The following is an 18,583-nucleotide window of genomic DNA, read 5'->3' as shown; positions in this document are numbered from 1 at the left end:
CATAACGTACAATTTATATGACATTATAGAGAAGCCAAAGTTACTCGCACCTCAAAACAATTTTACATTTTATTAATAAGATTTTTTTTATTATATTTCATAACGGGCTGTATGTATGTTTATGACAACAAAATATTTACATTCCCCACCGCGAACCAGGAAACTTAAGTACACGTCGTCGCCTTTCTGTGCTCTACGTACGCTGCGCTCGCGCCCGTGACGTCACCGCGCGTCGAGCGCTCGAGTGGGAGTCGAATCTTCTCCGGAACCGTTTGCTTTCATTTCTGCACGAGCCTGTAGCGCGCCGTTTCCTTCTCGACGCTTCGTACCAAAACAAACGTCGCACGACGCGCTTCAATCCCGCATCTTCGAGGGATTATTCGGTGTTTTGTGTCAAACGGTGGTGAATAAAGGTGGGAATAAGATGAGTGTGGAGGCGTACGGGCCGAGCTCACAGACGCTCACCTTCCTGGACACGGAGGAAGCGGAGCTGCTCGGGGCCGACACGCAGGGCTCCGAGTTTGAGTTCACCGACTTTACGTTGCCTAGTCAGACCCAGACGCAGGGCCAGACCCAGAGCCAGCTCGACAACCAGGTACAAGTGCATCGAAACACGCCAAAAAGCACAAACGCGCGTTCTGTCAGGCGGCCCGGACGCTCTCGAGCCCAATATGGCGAGCTAGCCGCGCGGTAGCGTTAGCAACGACAGAGCAGGCCGCTAGAGAGAGTGAATGAATGTTTTCGCAGGAACTCTTTAATGAACGACGTTGTTTTTCAAATACATTTCAGGTATTAATATACCAAACGACACCTCTTGTTTAAGCTTTGACGAGCACATGTGTTGTGTCAGGGCTTGTTTTGCGATTTAGGCTGTTTTCAGGTGTGCAATAGTGTCTTGAGTGCGCGCGCGCGTTTTTTAGAGGGACATTTGTGAACGACTTTGTTGTTATAATAGATTTCGTTCATTAGCACCAATAGACACGTGTCACCTTTTATTTTTAAGTGTTGTGTCAGGACTGGTTTTTGGAAGTTAGACTGGCTTCAGGTGTTTATTTTTACAGGGACTTATGTGAGCTACATTGTTGTTATTTATTAACATAACGTTACTACACTACATATGTTTACTCTTATTCGAGCGGTCACTAAGACGTGTTGTGTCAGGGCTTGTTTTTGTGAGTTAGACTGGAGTTTTTCACATGCACTTTTGTGAATTATATTAGAATTTTGAGACATTACTTAATTGTATATTGAGAAATGTGTTATGTTTTATTTGAGCATTGGTGAATCAGGGCCAAGTCAGTTTGTTTGGTGTGTTTTCTGTATTCAGAGAGTCTTTTGTCAATTGCTTTGGTGTTATAACTCTATTGTATTCACACTTATTGAGTATTGTATAAGGCTTTTATGTGTAGGTATGTGTGTATTTGTGTACTTTGGTGTAACTACATGTTATGATAAAATTCTGTCTGATGTTTTTGTAAGCTAGACCAAGCTTCAGGTGTGTTTCAGGGAGTTTACTACATTGGAGTTAACATATTGCACCAAACTCTGAAAATATTTCCTTATATTTAAGATGTGGCAGAGTTTAAATAATTTCACCTGTGTGGTTTTTGTACTTCACTTACATTATTAAAATAATATGGGTTAATTTAGCTTACATGTGTTGTTATAATTTTTTTTAAAGGTTTACACATAAAATTATTGTGCAGTGAATGTGTTCTTTACATTTAAAGTGCAATATATTGAATATTAATCGTAATCGTCAATTTTGGCCTTAAACAATTACAAAAACAAAATAATCGAGGTAAAACGATTATTGTGCCGCATCCCATTGTGCAAGGGTCCTCTCTTTTCTTGTGGTAAATCCACAGCGCACCCCTTTCCTTTACAGTGGATCAACTGTGCCATTTCTTTACATTTCTTTTCAGTTTAAATTTTCTAATGAGTAATCGTGTTAAATAACCCCGGTTGCATCTCAATATTTTCCTAAATAATTGTGATTATGATTTTTGTCATAATCGAATAGCCCTACATTTAAGGCTTCAGTAGGGTAGAGGGTATGTTACCCAGATGGTCTGTTTTTTCGTTTGGGGATAAGTGTGAAGAATATTAAAAATTGGCCTTATTTTCATGTACACAGTGCTGAATTTAGACATCTTTTCCTCCTGTTAATGGACTTGTTGGGTTGTGCAGGTGAATGGACCTGATGGAGTTCTGCCCAATGGAGAGGATGCAGTGGTGAAGACCAGCCAACTTCTGGCCGAGCTGAACTTTGAGGAGGACGAGGAAGACACTTACTACACTAAAGACCTGCCGGTGCACGCCTGCAGGTACTGTTGACACACCTGCCCGGATCTTGCACTAAATACAGCATCTCACTGGTGTCAGACTCACAAATTATGTGTACAGCTGTCTGTGAGACTGACTGAATATAACACACCTGTCTGGAATATTTGCATCTGCTTATGACATTCTGCAGTCATATATTTTTTATTAAAAAAGCAAAACTATTGCCCCAGACGCTAGTGCTGGTGTCATACCTTTTGTATTACTTCTATCACTTTTGTCTGACTTAAGAAAATTTAAGTTGCGTATATACAAGACATGTAAATGTTGCTACCAAGGGCATGCATGAGAGCATATGAAAGTTGTCATGTGGTTTAAAGAGAAACAAAGTACTATTTATACACAGGCTTAGAATCATTGTGAACCCATATGTGTTTGTAACCATTCTATGGACTGATTTTTATGTTTTAGTTATTGTGGCATCCACGACCCAGCATGTGTGGTCTATTGCAACACCAGCAAAAAGTGGTTTTGCAACGGCCGCGGTAACACTTCTGGCAGGTGGGTCTGAAACAAACGTATTCCATCTGTCAAATGTATATTTGGTGTGATCTAAAGAACTCACAATACCTAAAATAAAAGGTTTTGTTTTTAATTTGTCTGCATGTTTGTTTTTGCTAGTCATATTGTGAACCATTTAGTGAGGGCCAAATGTAAGGAGGTGACCCTGCATAAGGACGGCCCGCTGGGCGAGACTGTTCTAGAGTGCTATAACTGCGGCTGTCGTAACGTCTTCCTGCTCGGCTTCATCCCGGCTAAAGCAGATTCTGTTGTGGTGCTACTGTGCAGGTAAAAGTTCAGCTACAACCTGTATACGTTCGTGGTTTCACAATTCACTTGTGGTTCAAGAGCCGCAGTTGCTATGAAAAAGAGGAACAATTATTTGCATGATTTAGATGACTGAATTAATCTCTTAGAGAGCACAAACACAAAGTATGAGGTTTTTTCTAGCTGCTATATTTCTGGTTTATTTACTGCATTTACAAGATTTGTCTTAAGATAGTGATATAGAATGAGCAATCACAGGTTTTAAGTGGCTTTGTACTCAGAATTTACGGCTTATATAAAACAGATTTTAAGCTAGGTTCTAAACTCTTCTGTACTTTTTCACCTCTTTAAAGCTTGTGTCTACCGCTTGGGAAAGTCCCTAGCATCGCTCGCATTTTCATTTTTGCGTAATGAAGCTGGGCGTGAGTTTAAGAAACTGGGACTGCACTTATTTGCGTAATCGGATAATGTGCGACATGTTTACCTCATTTGTAAGTCGATTTGGATAAAAGCGTCTGCTAAATGACTAAATGTAAATCAGGTCTCGACATAAAGGACTGCCCAATGGCCCGGGGCCAGCATGGGAGATCCTCGGGCCAGTTGAGAGAACTGTCACTTGCCCGATCGGGCCAGTGATGTATCGTCATGGAAAATTATAATTTGTACTTTTTGAGACTTGCCTATTAAAATATTCCCAAGAAGATGCAAAAGAGGACTTGATTCTGTTCTCAGTTTTGTTCATCAAAGAACGAAGACAAAAACACTCACTGCTCTTCGCTGATTAAATTATAACTTTAGTAAGGTTAAATCAATATTATATTTAATACATTGAAGACTGTAAAGTATTTACATTATTTAATTTCTGCACCTGATAACTACTATTATTAGATAAACCTTAAACTTCTGAAATTCACTGATTATTTGTATGTCATATGTTATTACATTTATCTGTGCTATTGCACATACTTTGATTACTTGATCTTATTTTATTACTCACTAATTAGTTGTCTTCAACAAGATTTGAAATGTTATAGGCTAATAGTTTTTATGGTATCATACCCTTATTTATTAAGATTACATGGGTAATAAAAAAAACCTAGATATTATTTAATACATTTTGTGTTGGGGCCAGTAAAAATTTGAATCACGTGCCCGACCGGGCCAGTAGAAAAAATCCTTAGCATTGAGCCCTGTAAATGTAAAATGTACAAACTGGAGTACATTAAATTTGAAACAAAAATGTTTCATATTAAAAATACATAAAAGGAACAATCAATAAAACCTTTTTCCACTATGTTGAAAATTTGTTAATCACACAAATAGAAATATCTGTTGGCCATCTGGTTGTGGTTTTATCAGTAGCTGTCATGTGTTATCATGGCAGTGCAGTTCCTCTGTATCTCACGCGTGTGTGTGTGTATTTGTTTTTGTTTTCAGGCAGCCGTGTGCCAGTCAGAGCAGTCTGAAGGACATTAATTGGGACAGCTCTCAATGGCAGCCCCTCATTCAGGACCGCTGCTTTCTGTCATGGCTGGTGAAGATCCCATCCGAGCAGGAGCAGCTAAGGGCCCGGCAGATCACAGCCCAGCAGATCAACAAACTCGAGGAGCTGTGGAAGGTACCAGACCTCGCTCACTGATTCACAGGACAGTCAACAGTCTGTCTGTGGATTTTACATACAGCTTAAAAAAGCTAAAATTACTTGTTTTCTTGTTTCATGATATTTCTATTTTTTTATGCAATAGGTAAAATATGGTTAAAAAAAATCACGGTACATTTCCCATGTTTTTCAAGGATCCCAAAATCAGATTAATGTTTTTATTTGCATGTAACAATCTAATTTGATATGCGTCAAGTAAATCTGTGTTTGCTTCAGCTGATTTATTTAGATGGGCATAAACATTAATTTACCAAAATCAAGCAAGCTTCTTAGTTTAAAATCTGAAATGTTTTACAAATATTTTTCCTGACACACTCATACATGTGTGTTGTGAGTCCAAACTCTGCTATAGTCTTTAGAAAACTTCAATATATGTGCATTAAAATATATAGTTGTAGTCTTGTTAACATCTCTGAATGTCTCTTTATGATGGCAGGAAAACCCGACGGCCACCCTGGAAGATCTGGAGAAACCCGGAGTGGATGAGGAACCTCAGCACGTTCTGCTGCGATATGAAGATGCCTATCAGTACCAGAACATTTTCGGACCGCTTGTCAAACTAGAGGCTGATTATGACAAGAAACTTAAAGAGTCCCAAGTATGAAACTTGCCTGTTCTCTGTTTGTACACATTTGTGAATTAGTATACTGTTTGTTAATAATGGTTTAATATTTAATGTATCTAATATTTATCATGCAAAATCAATTTACCTCGTTTTGGAGGTGTGTCCTCAAAGCAAAGAGTAACAGCTAGCTGGCTAACAAAGGATCTGTTCTTGAAGCACTGTTACATAGATATTTTACTGTTTTCTCTGTGGGACTGTTGTGGCTTTAGGCATGTTTCTTAGTCGGCGTGAAATAAAAAAATCTAATTCTAATTGTTTTACACAGTGGTGAAGTATTTATTATAAATTATTTATCCGTGCACATCATTATTTTAAAAAAATGAATTTGCACTTGTAATCTTTAATCAAAAACATTAAACCCTCTCGAAACAACCTCTCTTCACTTCTGGTCACGAGGAATGGCATGAGGGCAGGGCTGCAATGATTGACAGATACATATTTTCACCTTTTAACGATCCAATCAGTTGTCAGTGGATGAAATCTGCCCTACATTTTTTTTTTTCAGAAGTCTTTTCACTCGCCTATATGTCACGATACGAAAAAAAAGACTACTTCAGTTTCATGCCGACTTGAAAAATGTTTATTTGAACAGATGGAGGTCTTTTGCATATTCTTACAGAAAGATTTTAGGTTAAGAGCAATTTAAGATCTATAAATTAATAAATAATCTGTGCCATGCCGTTACAGAAAATATTGACGTACACGACATGTGAAATTCAAATTTCTGCTTTTAAACCCTCTAAGCTGTTAACCTTGAGATCATGTTAAATCAATAAGACATAACTAGAAGCTCGTCCACCTAGAAAAACTATTCCAAAAACTTAGTTGCAAATAGCAAACATTTTTTACAAAATAATTATTAAAGTTGTGTAAATTTTAAACAGAAAAAGTAAGTTTTTCTGTCTGTGGCTACAGGAAATAAATCAAGACTTCTCCCAAAAGAGCTTAATTTGTATTGAAACTCCAACACTCTCAAAATATTTCTTTAACAAATAATGATTTCTCTCTTTTGTTTCAGACTCAAGACAATATAACTGTCAGGTGGGATTTGGGACTGAATAAAAAGCGGATAGCTTATTTCACCTTGCCCAAGACGGATTCAGGTGGTAATATTTTCTTTCATAATCTTCTGTGTCTACCAGTGCTTCATGATATCCATCCCATCCCTAACACCGTGTTCCATGCATCTCTCATCGATGTGTGCACGGATCTGTCCACCTAAGTGTGTGTGTGTGTTGTGATTTATGTATGTGATGGATATACGCCAGTGTTGTTTTTGGAATATGAATCAGAAAAATATTCGGTTTGTCTAATTGCGTTTCTTGCATGTGGGTGATGTTTATCAGACATGCGACTGATGCAGGGTGATGAGATCTGTCTGCGCTATAAAGGAGACATGGCTGCACTCTGGAAAGGGATCGGACACGTCATCAAAGTCCCCGACAGTATCTTTTCAGCACAGATCTCAAGATATGTTTTTACATATGTATCTAATGGGTTTCTCTTTTCTTCAAAGTCAACATGAGGGAAGATCATGATTGTTTATTCTTAAAATAATGTACAGAATAATCTGGAAAAGTTTGAAAAAAGGTTTAAAAATGTGTTGTCCTCATCCACTCAAGACTGTGTTTTTATCTAAAGAAGGAGGTACTCAAGTAAGGAAAGACCTAAGCATCATATAGGCCATGAGCTCTTGTGACATGGGCCTGTAGGCAACCACTCACAGTGTCCTATCAACTATTTAGGCATCGTAGCCACAATCACACTTTCTTCTAAGAACGTAGCTGGTTAATATTTTTGACTCGGGTTAAGTTTTAGTGAAGTGTTCTGTAAACATTTGTTTAAGTATAACTGATGAATCACGCACAATGATGTTCTTATGAATTTTTAAATTGCTTGTTTTTATTGTAATTATTTTTATATGATTATTTTAAAGGAGCTGTATGTAATAATTTTACTGTATTAAATCAAAACAATAGCTTAATATGTTCGTAGACATTTCGAATATTCATATATTGGTTTGTCCAAAAAACAACGCTATAGCCAGTTATTCCACTCTGAAATGTGCTTTCCGTGCCGGAATATCTGTTTTTGTTTTGGTCTGTGTGACCCCGCCCACTGACGATTTACCCACTAGTGTATTTCGACAGCTCATTTGCCAGTTGGCGACAATCACAGCATATTGCAGCAAACAAACGATCTGGGTCAGATCAGATTCCACCCTTTCGGTACTATTACGTTGCAAACTTTTTTTTACTATATTATTTTACAACTTAAGAGGAGTAATATACAATTTTGTTATGGTTATTTAAACTATACAGCAATATAAAATGCAACATCCAGAGGATGCAACCTATGAAAAGAGCTGCTGATTGAGTTATATTTGCAAACAACAAAACCACTGCAAACATAAATTATCAGATAAACTTACAGTGTAAGAGTTCCCCCAGCACTCCAACTTGTTTCGGAAAGTTTTTTATTAGTCTGGGTCCCTGTTTCGTAACGGGGATCCGATTCCTTTTATTGGGCAATTCTCCTGGAAAAGCACGTCCATAGCAAGGTGAAAGAAATAGCCCCCCCATACGCCAACCACGAGCGATAGGAAGACCCGCTTGTCAAGATTGGCTGTGCTGTGGGCCTGCAGCTGCAGCTCGTTACTCTTGCAATGGTGAGAGAAGTTGAGGTGTGTTTGTTTGTTCGCGGCATTTCAGTGATGGATGTTATATAAACGGTGGATATAACGCTGGATTTGGAGATCGTTTGAAACTGATAGATGATGTTGTCCCAGTGCTTAAGCATGCCGGACATGAACCACACGCGGTAAATCAAGCTAAGTCATATGTCTGTGTTTTGTTTGCAATCGGAGTGTACGTGCATAATGTAAACAACACGAAGGGATAATGCGATGATGTATTGTGTGCTCGTGCTGTAGTTCTGTCCCCAAACTAAATACTCTTCGAAGATACAACGTATGCAATACTACTGTATAGGGACTCAAGACTAATATGAGATTGACAGAAACTACGGCGTGTGTTACATCCCATCTTTAATTCTTTTTATATAAAGCACTTTGAATTACCATTGTGTATGAAATGGGTTATATAAATAAACCTTGCCTAGCATTGTGAACGGGTATAAGAATGTTTAAGGATTTTGTACAGAGATGTTGGTTCTTTAACAGAGATTCTCTAGATTATGGTGATGAAATCGCCATCGAGCTGCGGAGCAGTGCTGGAGCTCCTGTGGAGGTGCCCCACAACTTCCAGGTGGACTTTGTCTGGAAGTCTACATCTTTTGACCGGTTAGTTTCAAGACCAGTTTCAAGGGTCTATCAAGCCGTTTTTTTTTTTTTTCTTTGACATTTGTATGCTACATAAATTTACGAACCTTTTGTGTTCATCTTGTTTTGCCTGTTGTGTAGAATGCAGAGTGCCCTCAAGACGTTTGCTGTGGATGAGACGTCTGTGTCTGGCTACATCTACCACAAGTTGCTGGGTCACGAGGTAGAGGATGTCATCATCAAATGCCAACTGCCCAAACGCTTCACTGCGCAAGGACTGCCAGATCTCAACCACTCACAGGTACACAATCCATCAAAATTATTCAAATGATTTAATTAACGTTTTAATTCAGAGTGATTTTAGAAAAGCATAAAGTAGTCAAATGTACATTCATATTAAATCCTTCAACCTCATACTACAACACAACATTTTGTTGTAGAGTTTCTGAAAGTCTTTGTTTTGTTTGTGTTGTAGGTTTACGCTGTGAAGACTGTTCTGCAGAGACCCCTCAGTCTGATCCAAGGACCACCAGGAACCGGCAAGACTGTGACCTCCGCCACCATCGTCTATCATCTGGCCAGACAGGGCAATGGGTAAGACCCCCCCACCCATGCCACTATTAGAAAGAACACCTAAGTGTGTCCAAAAGTGCATTGTCAACATTTTATTCCATATTGTGATTGGTTTCTCGTGTAAAACAGCATTAAACAGAACATTCAAAGACTGAAAGATTACACAGACAAGATGTGGTACTTTAGAATAGGGTGCACTGATGCACATTAAAAATGATTTTATTGCAATCTTTATACAGGGTCCAGAACATGTGCCAAACACCAAATGTGATTGATGTGTGTTTTTCGACGACTTACCCATAGACCTTTATCAAGAAAGCCGAAAGATTTTCTTTGGCTCCAGAACACGATGTGTCCATGTTATCCTGGCGTTCAGCCACCCAAACAAAAATGTGAGGAACAAAATTACAATGAGTAGTGTTGTAAGAACATATGGGCCGAGCTCTGTAACACAACACCGAGTACCATAATACCAATAAATCAGTCTGTGAACATAGAATGTTTAAAACCTTAGCGCTTTTTTGCCCTTTTTGAAGCCAGTACATTTTGTCAGTTGTCTTGACGGGTGTAGAATTTATTAAATCTCTGCACTTACTGTTTCACACAACATATTGTTATCAGTATAATAATATTGTGGCCTGGTTTTTTGTCTTTAGACCAGTGCTGGTGTGTGCTCCCAGTAACATTGCGGTGGACCAACTAACTGAGAAGATCCATCAGACAGGCCTGAAGGTGGTGCGTCTGTGTGCTAAGAGTCGTGAGGCCATAGACTCGCCTGTGTCCTTCCTGGCTCTGCACAACCAGATCCGCAACATGGACAGGTACAAACTTTTCTACTCTTAAAGCAACACTTTAGAATTTTTGCTCACGGCTCCCCCATGTGGTTGATAAGTGCAATTGTCTGTTACTTGTGTCGTAAATAATGTTGCTGTATGCATGGTTTTATTTACTAAGCTGATGAAACCTGCGAATGCAGAAACGTACTCAGGTAGCAGCAGGAGTAGAATTTGTCTGGTTGTTCTACCACTGAAATAGTTTTAGAGATGGTATCTTAAGGTCGAAAAACTACAAAGTGTTGCTTTAATGAATTCTAATCAGTAAGAAGCAAAAAACCTTGTTCTACAATTTGAGCAAATTCATTTTCACTGCATGTGTCCTTCACATGTAAGTCGATCCCAGAATGCTTTGCAACAAGGCATCTTACTAGGGTTTGAGCTCATGAGTATTTTTTTTTCTCTGCAGCATGCCAGAGTTGCAGAAATTGCAGCAGCTGAAGGATGAGACTGGCGAGCTGTCGTCATCTGACGAGAAACGATACCGAGCTCTCAAGCGAACCGCAGAGAGAGAACTGCTCATGGTACCTGTCTGACTCCACATCACTTCTCCATCGTCTTTGTACTTTACAGATGTAAAAGTGCTTGACTTTGGGAAATAAAAATCTGTTTGACTAAGTAGTGGAGCAGTTGCAGAGGAATCAGAGTATCAGAATCAGTACAAAAGCAGGATTTTGTTTTGTTTGAATGATCCTTAATGCCACCACGTAATAGCCGTACATGGCACCCTACAGCAATCCTCTGTCGTTGTCTTTCTCAGAACGCAGATGTGATCTGTTGCACATGTGTGGGGGCTGGCGATCCTCGACTGGCGAAGATGCAGTTCCGCTCCATTCTCATCGATGAGAGCACCCAGGCCACAGAGCCCGAGTGCATGGTGCCAGTGGTGCTCGGGGCCAAACAAGTACGAGACAGAAATCATTAAATTATCTTTGATTATGTTGCCTGCAGCTAGGGATGCACCGATACCATTTTTTAAAGACCAAGTACGAGTACCGATTTTTTTTTTTGGTACTCGCCGATAGGGCTGTGCCGATAAACGATATCATATCGAATCGCGATAGAATGTATTTCAAAAACGATGATAAGCTATTGGCATTTTGACTCGATATGGATGAATCTTACAGTCTAACAGAACGCAGAAATAAACGTAACAACAGTCAGTCAGCGTGCAGCTTTTATCATGCGCGTCAAAGTACAAAGTCCATTTCATACTGCACTTGGCAAAGAAAACTCGACATGAGGAGGAAAACATTACTGGAAGCGGAAACAAAGGTGAAACTAACCTCGAGTTGTCATCACGTGGTTTATCAAGTGTCTTATTTTTTTTTCGCAATCGCCGGTTAAACAAAACAAACTTGAGGCGCAATTGCAAGCGAGTTAACGTTACTTTGAAACTCAAGCACAAACGTTTTTATATCCATCATTAACATGTCTGCTAACATGAGCTGGTGCTTATGAAACAAACCAGCGCCGCCCTGTACAGATTAGAGATGTAATGAAGTGAGTTTGTGTGCACATTAAAATATTGAACCTTGTATGTAAGATGCTTGCATGATTAAAGAAATGTACTACAGTTTATGTGAGATGTCTTTAAGGTTCACTGAATACATTGAATGAATCCCACTACTCGAGCAAGACATTATTGCAGCGTTATGTATGTGCGCAGGTGCTGAGCCAATAGCATTCGAATGTACACAGTAACGGAGCCCTTTCATTGGTTGAACTGAATGAACATTCCCTTTACTTAACGAGTCAATTGAGTCAAAATGAGACTGAATGAACTGGTACATGTTGTTTATGGCCTAATATCCTCTGTGTTGCAACAGTGCATTCATTTAATTGAATTTTAACTGGTTAAAGGTTAACTTTTGTTAATAAAATGTATTTAAAATATTCTTTTAAATACAGTTTTTTAATTAAATATTTATCGAAATAAATATCGTTATCGATCAATATAGAAAAAAACTATCGAGTTTACTTTTTTGCCATATCGCCCAGCCCTACTCGCCGATACCGATACCTATAACCGATGCCTGTATAATGTTAATAAACCAGTATCTTACTGGTACATTTTCTTTTTTTCTTTTGTTTTTAGGTCTACTTCAATTTAAGTACTATTTTTTAATCAAGTTCTATTTTTTATGATAAGTAGCACAATTTTACTAGCACATTTACTTCAGTTTACTAAAGCAAACAATATACTCTGGTCAAATTATAAAAAAATTTAAGGGGGTGTGGTAAAATGTGAGTTGTTCAAGTCAACTGGACTTTTATTTTGACGGATCGCCGCAAATGATGTTTGTTTATGTGTTCTCGTGTCCTCGTGCAGTGAAACGCTGGCGCTGAAAGCTCCACAAGCACAATGCGTTCAGTACAAGCAACCGCCACCACTCTTTCACACACGATAACGCAAAACAAGCAGAATACATGTTTAAAGGAGTCATATTGCACGGCTAAAACGAATATTATTGTTTGTTTTAGATGTAACGCAATGTGTATACACCATTTAAAGTTTAAAAAACGTTGTATTTTCCACATACCGTGCATGTTTGTATCTCCTCTTTGCCCCGCCTCTATGAAACGCGCTGATTTTTTACAAAGCTCATCGCTCTAAAAAGCGAGGTGTGCTATGATTGGCAAGTTCACCAGTGCGTAGTGATTGGTCAAATACTGCAAGCATTTCACGGAAATGTAACGCCTCTTACCATATTCGGAACATCAGGTTCCAAAGCAATTATACTGACAAGCGATACAATGAGATTTACAATTACGCCCACCTTAACTAAGTGTAGATTTGGGCGGTCTTAGTCAAATCATGTTACGAAGTTACGTAGATTCGCCGGGGTGTGGTTACAAGAGGCGTTTCAGGCAAGTCTGGTTGAGCATTCGCTTTTAGATAGAATGCATCTTTTGTTCCCACACTTTCATTTGTGCAATTTTACGTGTCTAATACATGCATGGGCAACTTATAACACACCAAAAACACAGAAAAACACGTACTTCCGCCATATGACCCCTTTAAACAGTATCTGAATATTTCGTTAACTGTTACGTTAGCTGTTCAGCGCTAATTTCTTGTTAGTAAATGCCTGGATTCCTCGATTCCGTCCGCGTTTTCCGCATTGCGGAAATCATAGGGTTCTATGTATGTCACGTGACGTATCGGTCTTTGGTATCGGTGTGTCATTACGAGTACATGAGCTTGGTATCTGGCCGATACCGATACTGGTATCGGTATCGGTGCATCCCTACCTGCAGCAGATAGTAAACTGTATTATTTTATACATGTTAATTATGATAAGTAGTGTTTCTGTAATGTAAATGGAGATGTTTAGTAAGTGTCCCATTTGCTGTGTTTGACAGCTGATTCTGGTGGGCGATCACTGTCAGCTGGGTCCTGTGGTCATGTGTAAGAAAGCAGCTAAAGCGGGACTGTCTCAGTCTCTGTTCGAGAGGCTGGTGGTTCTGGGTATCAGACCCATCCGTCTGCAGGTGCAGTATCGTATGCATCCAGCGCTCAGTGCTTTCCCCTCCAACATCTTCTACGAGGGATCACTGCAGAACGGAGTCACTGCCGGTACTTGTTCTTATACGTGTTTGGGTCAGATTGTTCATTCGGTCTTCTATAGATCAATTTGTTTAAAGTGGTTTGTGTTTGATAGTTGTATAGAGACAGAAATTTTTTGTTTTATGTGCTCTGATAATGTTTATTTTGGTTCTTCAGCTGACCGCATCAAGAAAGGCTTTGACTTCCAGTGGCCTCAGCCGGATAAGCCCATGTTCTTCTATGTGACTCAGGGCCAGGAGGAGATCGCTAGCTCTGGAACCTCCTACCTCAACAGGTTCAATTTACTGTCATGTCATTTGGAACTGATATCAGGTTGGACTTTGCGAAGAATAAATCGGTCTGTCCTAAGAATAAATGTAATAGTGTATCACGCGTGCGATACAGTTTGGCAGGTGCATTAGACAGAGGCACTGTTTGTGTGAAGTGCGTTTGTCGTTGTGCTTGTTCGTGTGTGAGGTTAGCTAATGGCGCACCACTATTCATTTTCGGTTTTATTTCGTTTTTTGCAATTAAAACTTGTTTACCGGCTTCATCGAGTTCATTGATCTAGAGATTTTGGATGGCTTCAGAAAATCCAAGGTTCTGTTTAAAACACTTCTTTGATCTCACGGTTTTGTTTGAATCTAAATAAACTGCGATCTAAACCATCTCATGCTAAAAGACAAATTTCTGGCTGTTGAAGATTGAGCTTGCTTAGGAAACTGGAAACAGTCTTTCAACTCTTACCCAAATACTCTCTGATAGGATCTCTCACCTCATCTTCTATTTGCTTTCAGAACTGAAGCGGCTAATGTGGAGAAGATAACTACCCGTCTACTGAAGGCTGGAGCCAAACCCGACCAGATCGGCATCATCACCCCGTACGAGGGCCAGCGCTCCTACCTGGTCCAGTACATGCAGTTCAGCGGCTCACTCCACACCAAACTTTACCAGGTACAAACATCATCCCTGTAGACAGATTTTAGCCCAGATCTATTCTGATTCATGTCTTTTGACAAGAAGCTTTTTAGAAAATCGGATAATCTTTATAGAATAGCGTAGAAGAATGAAGCTGTGATAGTCGGTAGTTGGTAGTTTGACCCATTAGTGTTGTTAACATCTCTGTTTCTACAGGAGGTGGAGATTGCCAGCGTTGATGCATTCCAGGGCAGAGAGAAGGACTTTATCATCCTGTCTTGCGTCAGAGCTAATGAACATCAGGGCATTGGTTTCCTGAACGACCCACGCCGTCTCAATGTGGCACTCACCAGAGCCAGGTAACAACACCACCGCCTGCAGATTAGTTTCATTTGTTGAACTGTACTAAACATAACATTTGTATGTTATGACTTACACTACTGGTCGTAAGTGTTTGGACACTTACTCACTTATGTGTTCATATTTTTTCCTTATTTTAGAATAATAATGAACTCATCAAAATTATGAAATAAAACAAATGGAACAATGGGAGTTATGTTGTAACTAAAAATAAATTAAAACGTGTTATATTTTATCATCTTCAGTGTCACCTTTTGACTCGAATTTGCAGAGATGTTTTCTTGTCATTTTCTCAAGCAGCTTCTTGAGGTCTCACCCCGAGATGCTTCTTAAACAATATTAAAGGAGGTCTCATCTATTCTGTGCTCTTATTGGCTTGCTCTTTCTTCAGTATTCAGTCAAAGTCATCCATAAACATTTTTTATGAAATAAAATGTTAGTTTTGTCATGAAAAAAAACATGTTTGTTTGCAAAATTATATTTTTGTCTACTAAACTAATTTCAGACATTTAAGCATACACTTTCAGATCAAAAGTTTTTTAAAATAACAGAAAACATTTCACTCAAGTGTCCAAAACTTTTGACCGGGTGTGTATGTTGAAAAGCCCCATACAATCATCATGTGAATAGCATGTACACAATCTTTTCTAAAGGCTTGCAGATGATATGAATATATTTACCCAGGAATCATTTTGTGAGATGCTATTTGATCATATATGTAGGTGATTGATTGATAATCGTACATGTGTCTTTATTCAGGTATGGCGTGATCATCGTGGGCAATCCTAAAGCTCTCTCCAAACAGCCTCTCTGGAACCATCTGCTGAACTATTATAAAGAGCAGAAGGTCCTGGTGGAGGGACCGCTCAACAACCTGAGAGAGAGTCTCATGCAGTTCAGTAAACCACGCAAGCTGGTGAACACCATCAACCCTGTGAGTACACACAGCTGCAGATCAGAGTTTCAATGGTTTATAAAGACATTTGAAAGAATGCTTGAACTTAACGAGTCAGATCTCATGGCCTGTAAACAGTTTGATATAACCTGTTAAGTTGTCCCTTTAACAACAGACACATAGCTTGCTGTATATCATAAAAAAAACTTTAAGCACTGAAGATGAGATGGTAACAGAATAGAGCTTCAAATGAGCAATTTCCAAAAAAGCATCCTCATAACCCTCCTGTTAATGAAATGTATGTGTTTGTTTTTCTCAGGGTGCCCGTTTCATGAGCACTGCCATGTATGATGCGAGAGAGGCCATGATTCCTGGATCTGTGTATGACCGCAGTAGCACCGGTGAGAATACTGTTCATCGTTCAGTTCAGTTACACTGTGTCTCCAATGTTCTATGGTTAACTTGTTTTTTAAACACTTTATTCTGTGTATAATTTGTGACCCTCTTCTTTTCAGGACGTCCATCTAACATGTACTTCCAGACCCACGACCAGGTTGGAATGATCGGCACTGGGGGGAACCCGATGGGCTCCATGAACATCCCCATCCCATTCAACCTGGTCATGCCACCCATGCCTCCGCCCGGGTACCTGGGCCAGGTGAATGGACCGGCTGCAGGTGAGATAACATCACGGTCATGTACGAATGCACATAAAATCCTCTGCTGCCTGTACATCTCATCCTGATGCTAAACAAGTGTGGCATTTTAAGGCATCACTTACGCATTCAGCACACTAAATAGACACCACAATTATGCTTCAAGACAGTACCACAGCTATAGGGGTATGACCGTCTATTCTCTCGCTTGCTGTGTGCAGGTCGTGGTGCACCCAAAAGTAAGACCGGGGGCCGCGGAGGTCGTCAGAGGAACCGCGGCACAGGTAACCACGGTAGCGGGCAGGCCAACATGCCGAGCAGTCAGGCGAGTCAGGACCTGGTGTCGCAGCCTTTCTCTCAGGGTCCTCTGACCCAGGGCTACATCACCATGAGCCAGCCGTCACAGATGAGTCAGCCTGGACTGTCTCAGCCCGAGCTCTCACAGGTACACGCACATACACTCAACACCGTTCACACATTTGTTATAAGCTTATGTTGTGTTGTTAACTTTTTTTGCGTGCTGTGAAACAGGACAGCTATCTTGGCGATGAGTTCAAGTCCCAGATGGATGTGGCGCTCTCCCAGGATTCCACCTATCAGGGTGAACGGGCTTATCAACATGGAGGAGTGACTGGACTCTCACAGTACTAGAGTGTAAGACCACACACAAAAGAGAGAAATGCTCTGGTTGATGTATTTTGGATGACTTAAATGGGCGTACTCACACGTTCTTTTTTAGCACCTTTTTTAAGTGTCTCATGTGATGAGCGCAGCATCTTTTAGATTTTCATTGATCAGTGTTATATTTACTTAGCCATCAGAAAAAAGCTAGGGTGGGCACATGTATCAGGTGTATGAATATTTTGTTTTATGTTGAAAGCAGTCACTTACAAGGTTTCCATCTCACCCTCTCAAGAATACCTGCCCACAAGCCCACCGTTGATATGCACCTGTTTAGCTGTTTGCGAATGTTTGCGAGCAAGACCAAAAGTAATCGTGCTGTTGGTGTTTGTGCCCGCAGGTTGTTGGAACAGGAGCTAGGCCTGTGCTGAGCTTAGTTCATCAGCATTTTAAATATGGGTAAATATAAAAAAAGAACAAACATGGATGCCCGTTTACCACTGTTACAACTGAAGCACCATGATGTGGGAGCAACAGGAGAGAATCTAACCAATCACAGGAGGGAGTGAAGCTGGACAGGAGGAGAAGAGAACGTGAGAATGGAGGTCTACATCCACCATTCGTTGAGGACGGGGAGGAGAGGGGAGACGCAGTGTTAGGAGGAGACGAACCGCGAGATCTTCGATCTACAACTCCGCAACGTGGAGGAGGCTCCTAGAGTGCAGGGGCCCTCCCGGGCCCCTCTATATCTCTCTCTCTCTCTCTCTCTCGCCTCTCTCGCCTGGCTGTGAAACGCCAGCCTCAGGCCTTGCCCTGCCAACCAGAGACGGAGCAAAGATGAAGTTCTCTTAAAACTACCTGCAAAAAACCACGCGTGCTCTGTCATCTCCACGAGCTGAGAGAGGGGGTGACGTATCTAAAAATAATTACAAACGCTTTTCAAGCAGCTGATTTTGGGAAAATCGAGTTCCCCTCAAAGTTGAGATCTAACATTCAGGTTCTATCACCGGACATCTTCGAGGTCAAGGATACCTGCGGCAAGAGATCCGAGTTTCGTTCGGGTTTCGGAGAAGAGGTCTGCACTCAATGGATGGTGCTAGGACGCTCTGAAGAGGGATTCAACTTTGAGGAAAGTTTTCCGCCTGAAGTGCGGGAGGGTAGAGGTTCTGTAACCGAGGGCCCGTCACATCTTGGTCGCTAGGTGATTCAAAAAAGGAAAATGGGTAGCTTGACTAAAATGGCTTCGGGAATTTGTTTTTCTTTTAAATGTTTGTGTCCGGAGAGCTGACGTGGAAGGGGCTGACGCATTTGTCCTTTCTTGTTTTCCCTCTTTCTTTTTAAATCATTTTTGTTCGAGTAGAATAAAAGCAGCGAGGTAGATAGCCTGCTTGATTTAATGCGACTTCTCGATATCTTACCTTCCTGAATAAAATCAATCAAAGTCCCCAGACTTGAAGTAATCTCACCAACTGAACAGTGCTTGGTCGGTAAAGTAGAAATC

General features: G+C 40.3%; 1 protein-coding gene across 2 annotated transcripts; it reads left to right on the top strand.

The window, feature by feature from the left end:
- The first annotated feature begins 240 nt into the window (after positions 1-240).
- On the top strand, positions 241-18,072 carry upf1 (UPF1 RNA helicase and ATPase). 2 transcript variants are annotated; one of them, XM_057334160.1, is made up of 24 exons: positions 241-595; positions 2,191-2,327; positions 2,755-2,844; positions 2,965-3,132; positions 4,549-4,729; positions 5,208-5,369; positions 6,415-6,499; positions 6,743-6,841; positions 8,589-8,697; positions 8,818-8,977; positions 9,152-9,270; positions 9,906-10,070; positions 10,492-10,606; positions 10,843-10,986; positions 13,449-13,662; positions 13,810-13,927; positions 14,430-14,586; positions 14,767-14,909; positions 15,670-15,844; positions 16,125-16,206; positions 16,321-16,482; positions 16,683-16,906; positions 16,993-17,115; positions 17,483-18,072. In XM_057334160.1, exons 1-23 carry the CDS (start codon positions 425-427, stop codon positions 17,110-17,112), a joined length of 3,300 nt encoding a protein of 1,099 aa, XP_057190143.1. In that variant the 5' UTR covers positions 241-424; the 3' UTR covers positions 17,113-17,115; positions 17,483-18,072. The 2 variants fall into 2 exon arrangements, with proteins under 2 accessions (XP_057190143.1, XP_057190142.1); XM_057334159.1 differs by having other exon boundaries at positions 6,415-6,502.
- The last annotated feature ends 511 nt before the right edge of the window (positions 18,073-18,583 follow it).

This window comes from Triplophysa rosa, linkage group LG5, assembly GCF_024868665.1.
Source record: "Triplophysa rosa linkage group LG5, Trosa_1v2, whole genome shotgun sequence".
Taxonomy (NCBI): Eukaryota; Metazoa; Chordata; class Actinopteri; order Cypriniformes; family Nemacheilidae; genus Triplophysa; species Triplophysa rosa.
The sequence above is the reverse complement of the archived record's forward strand: the minus strand, read 5'-3'. Positions and strand labels throughout refer to the sequence as shown.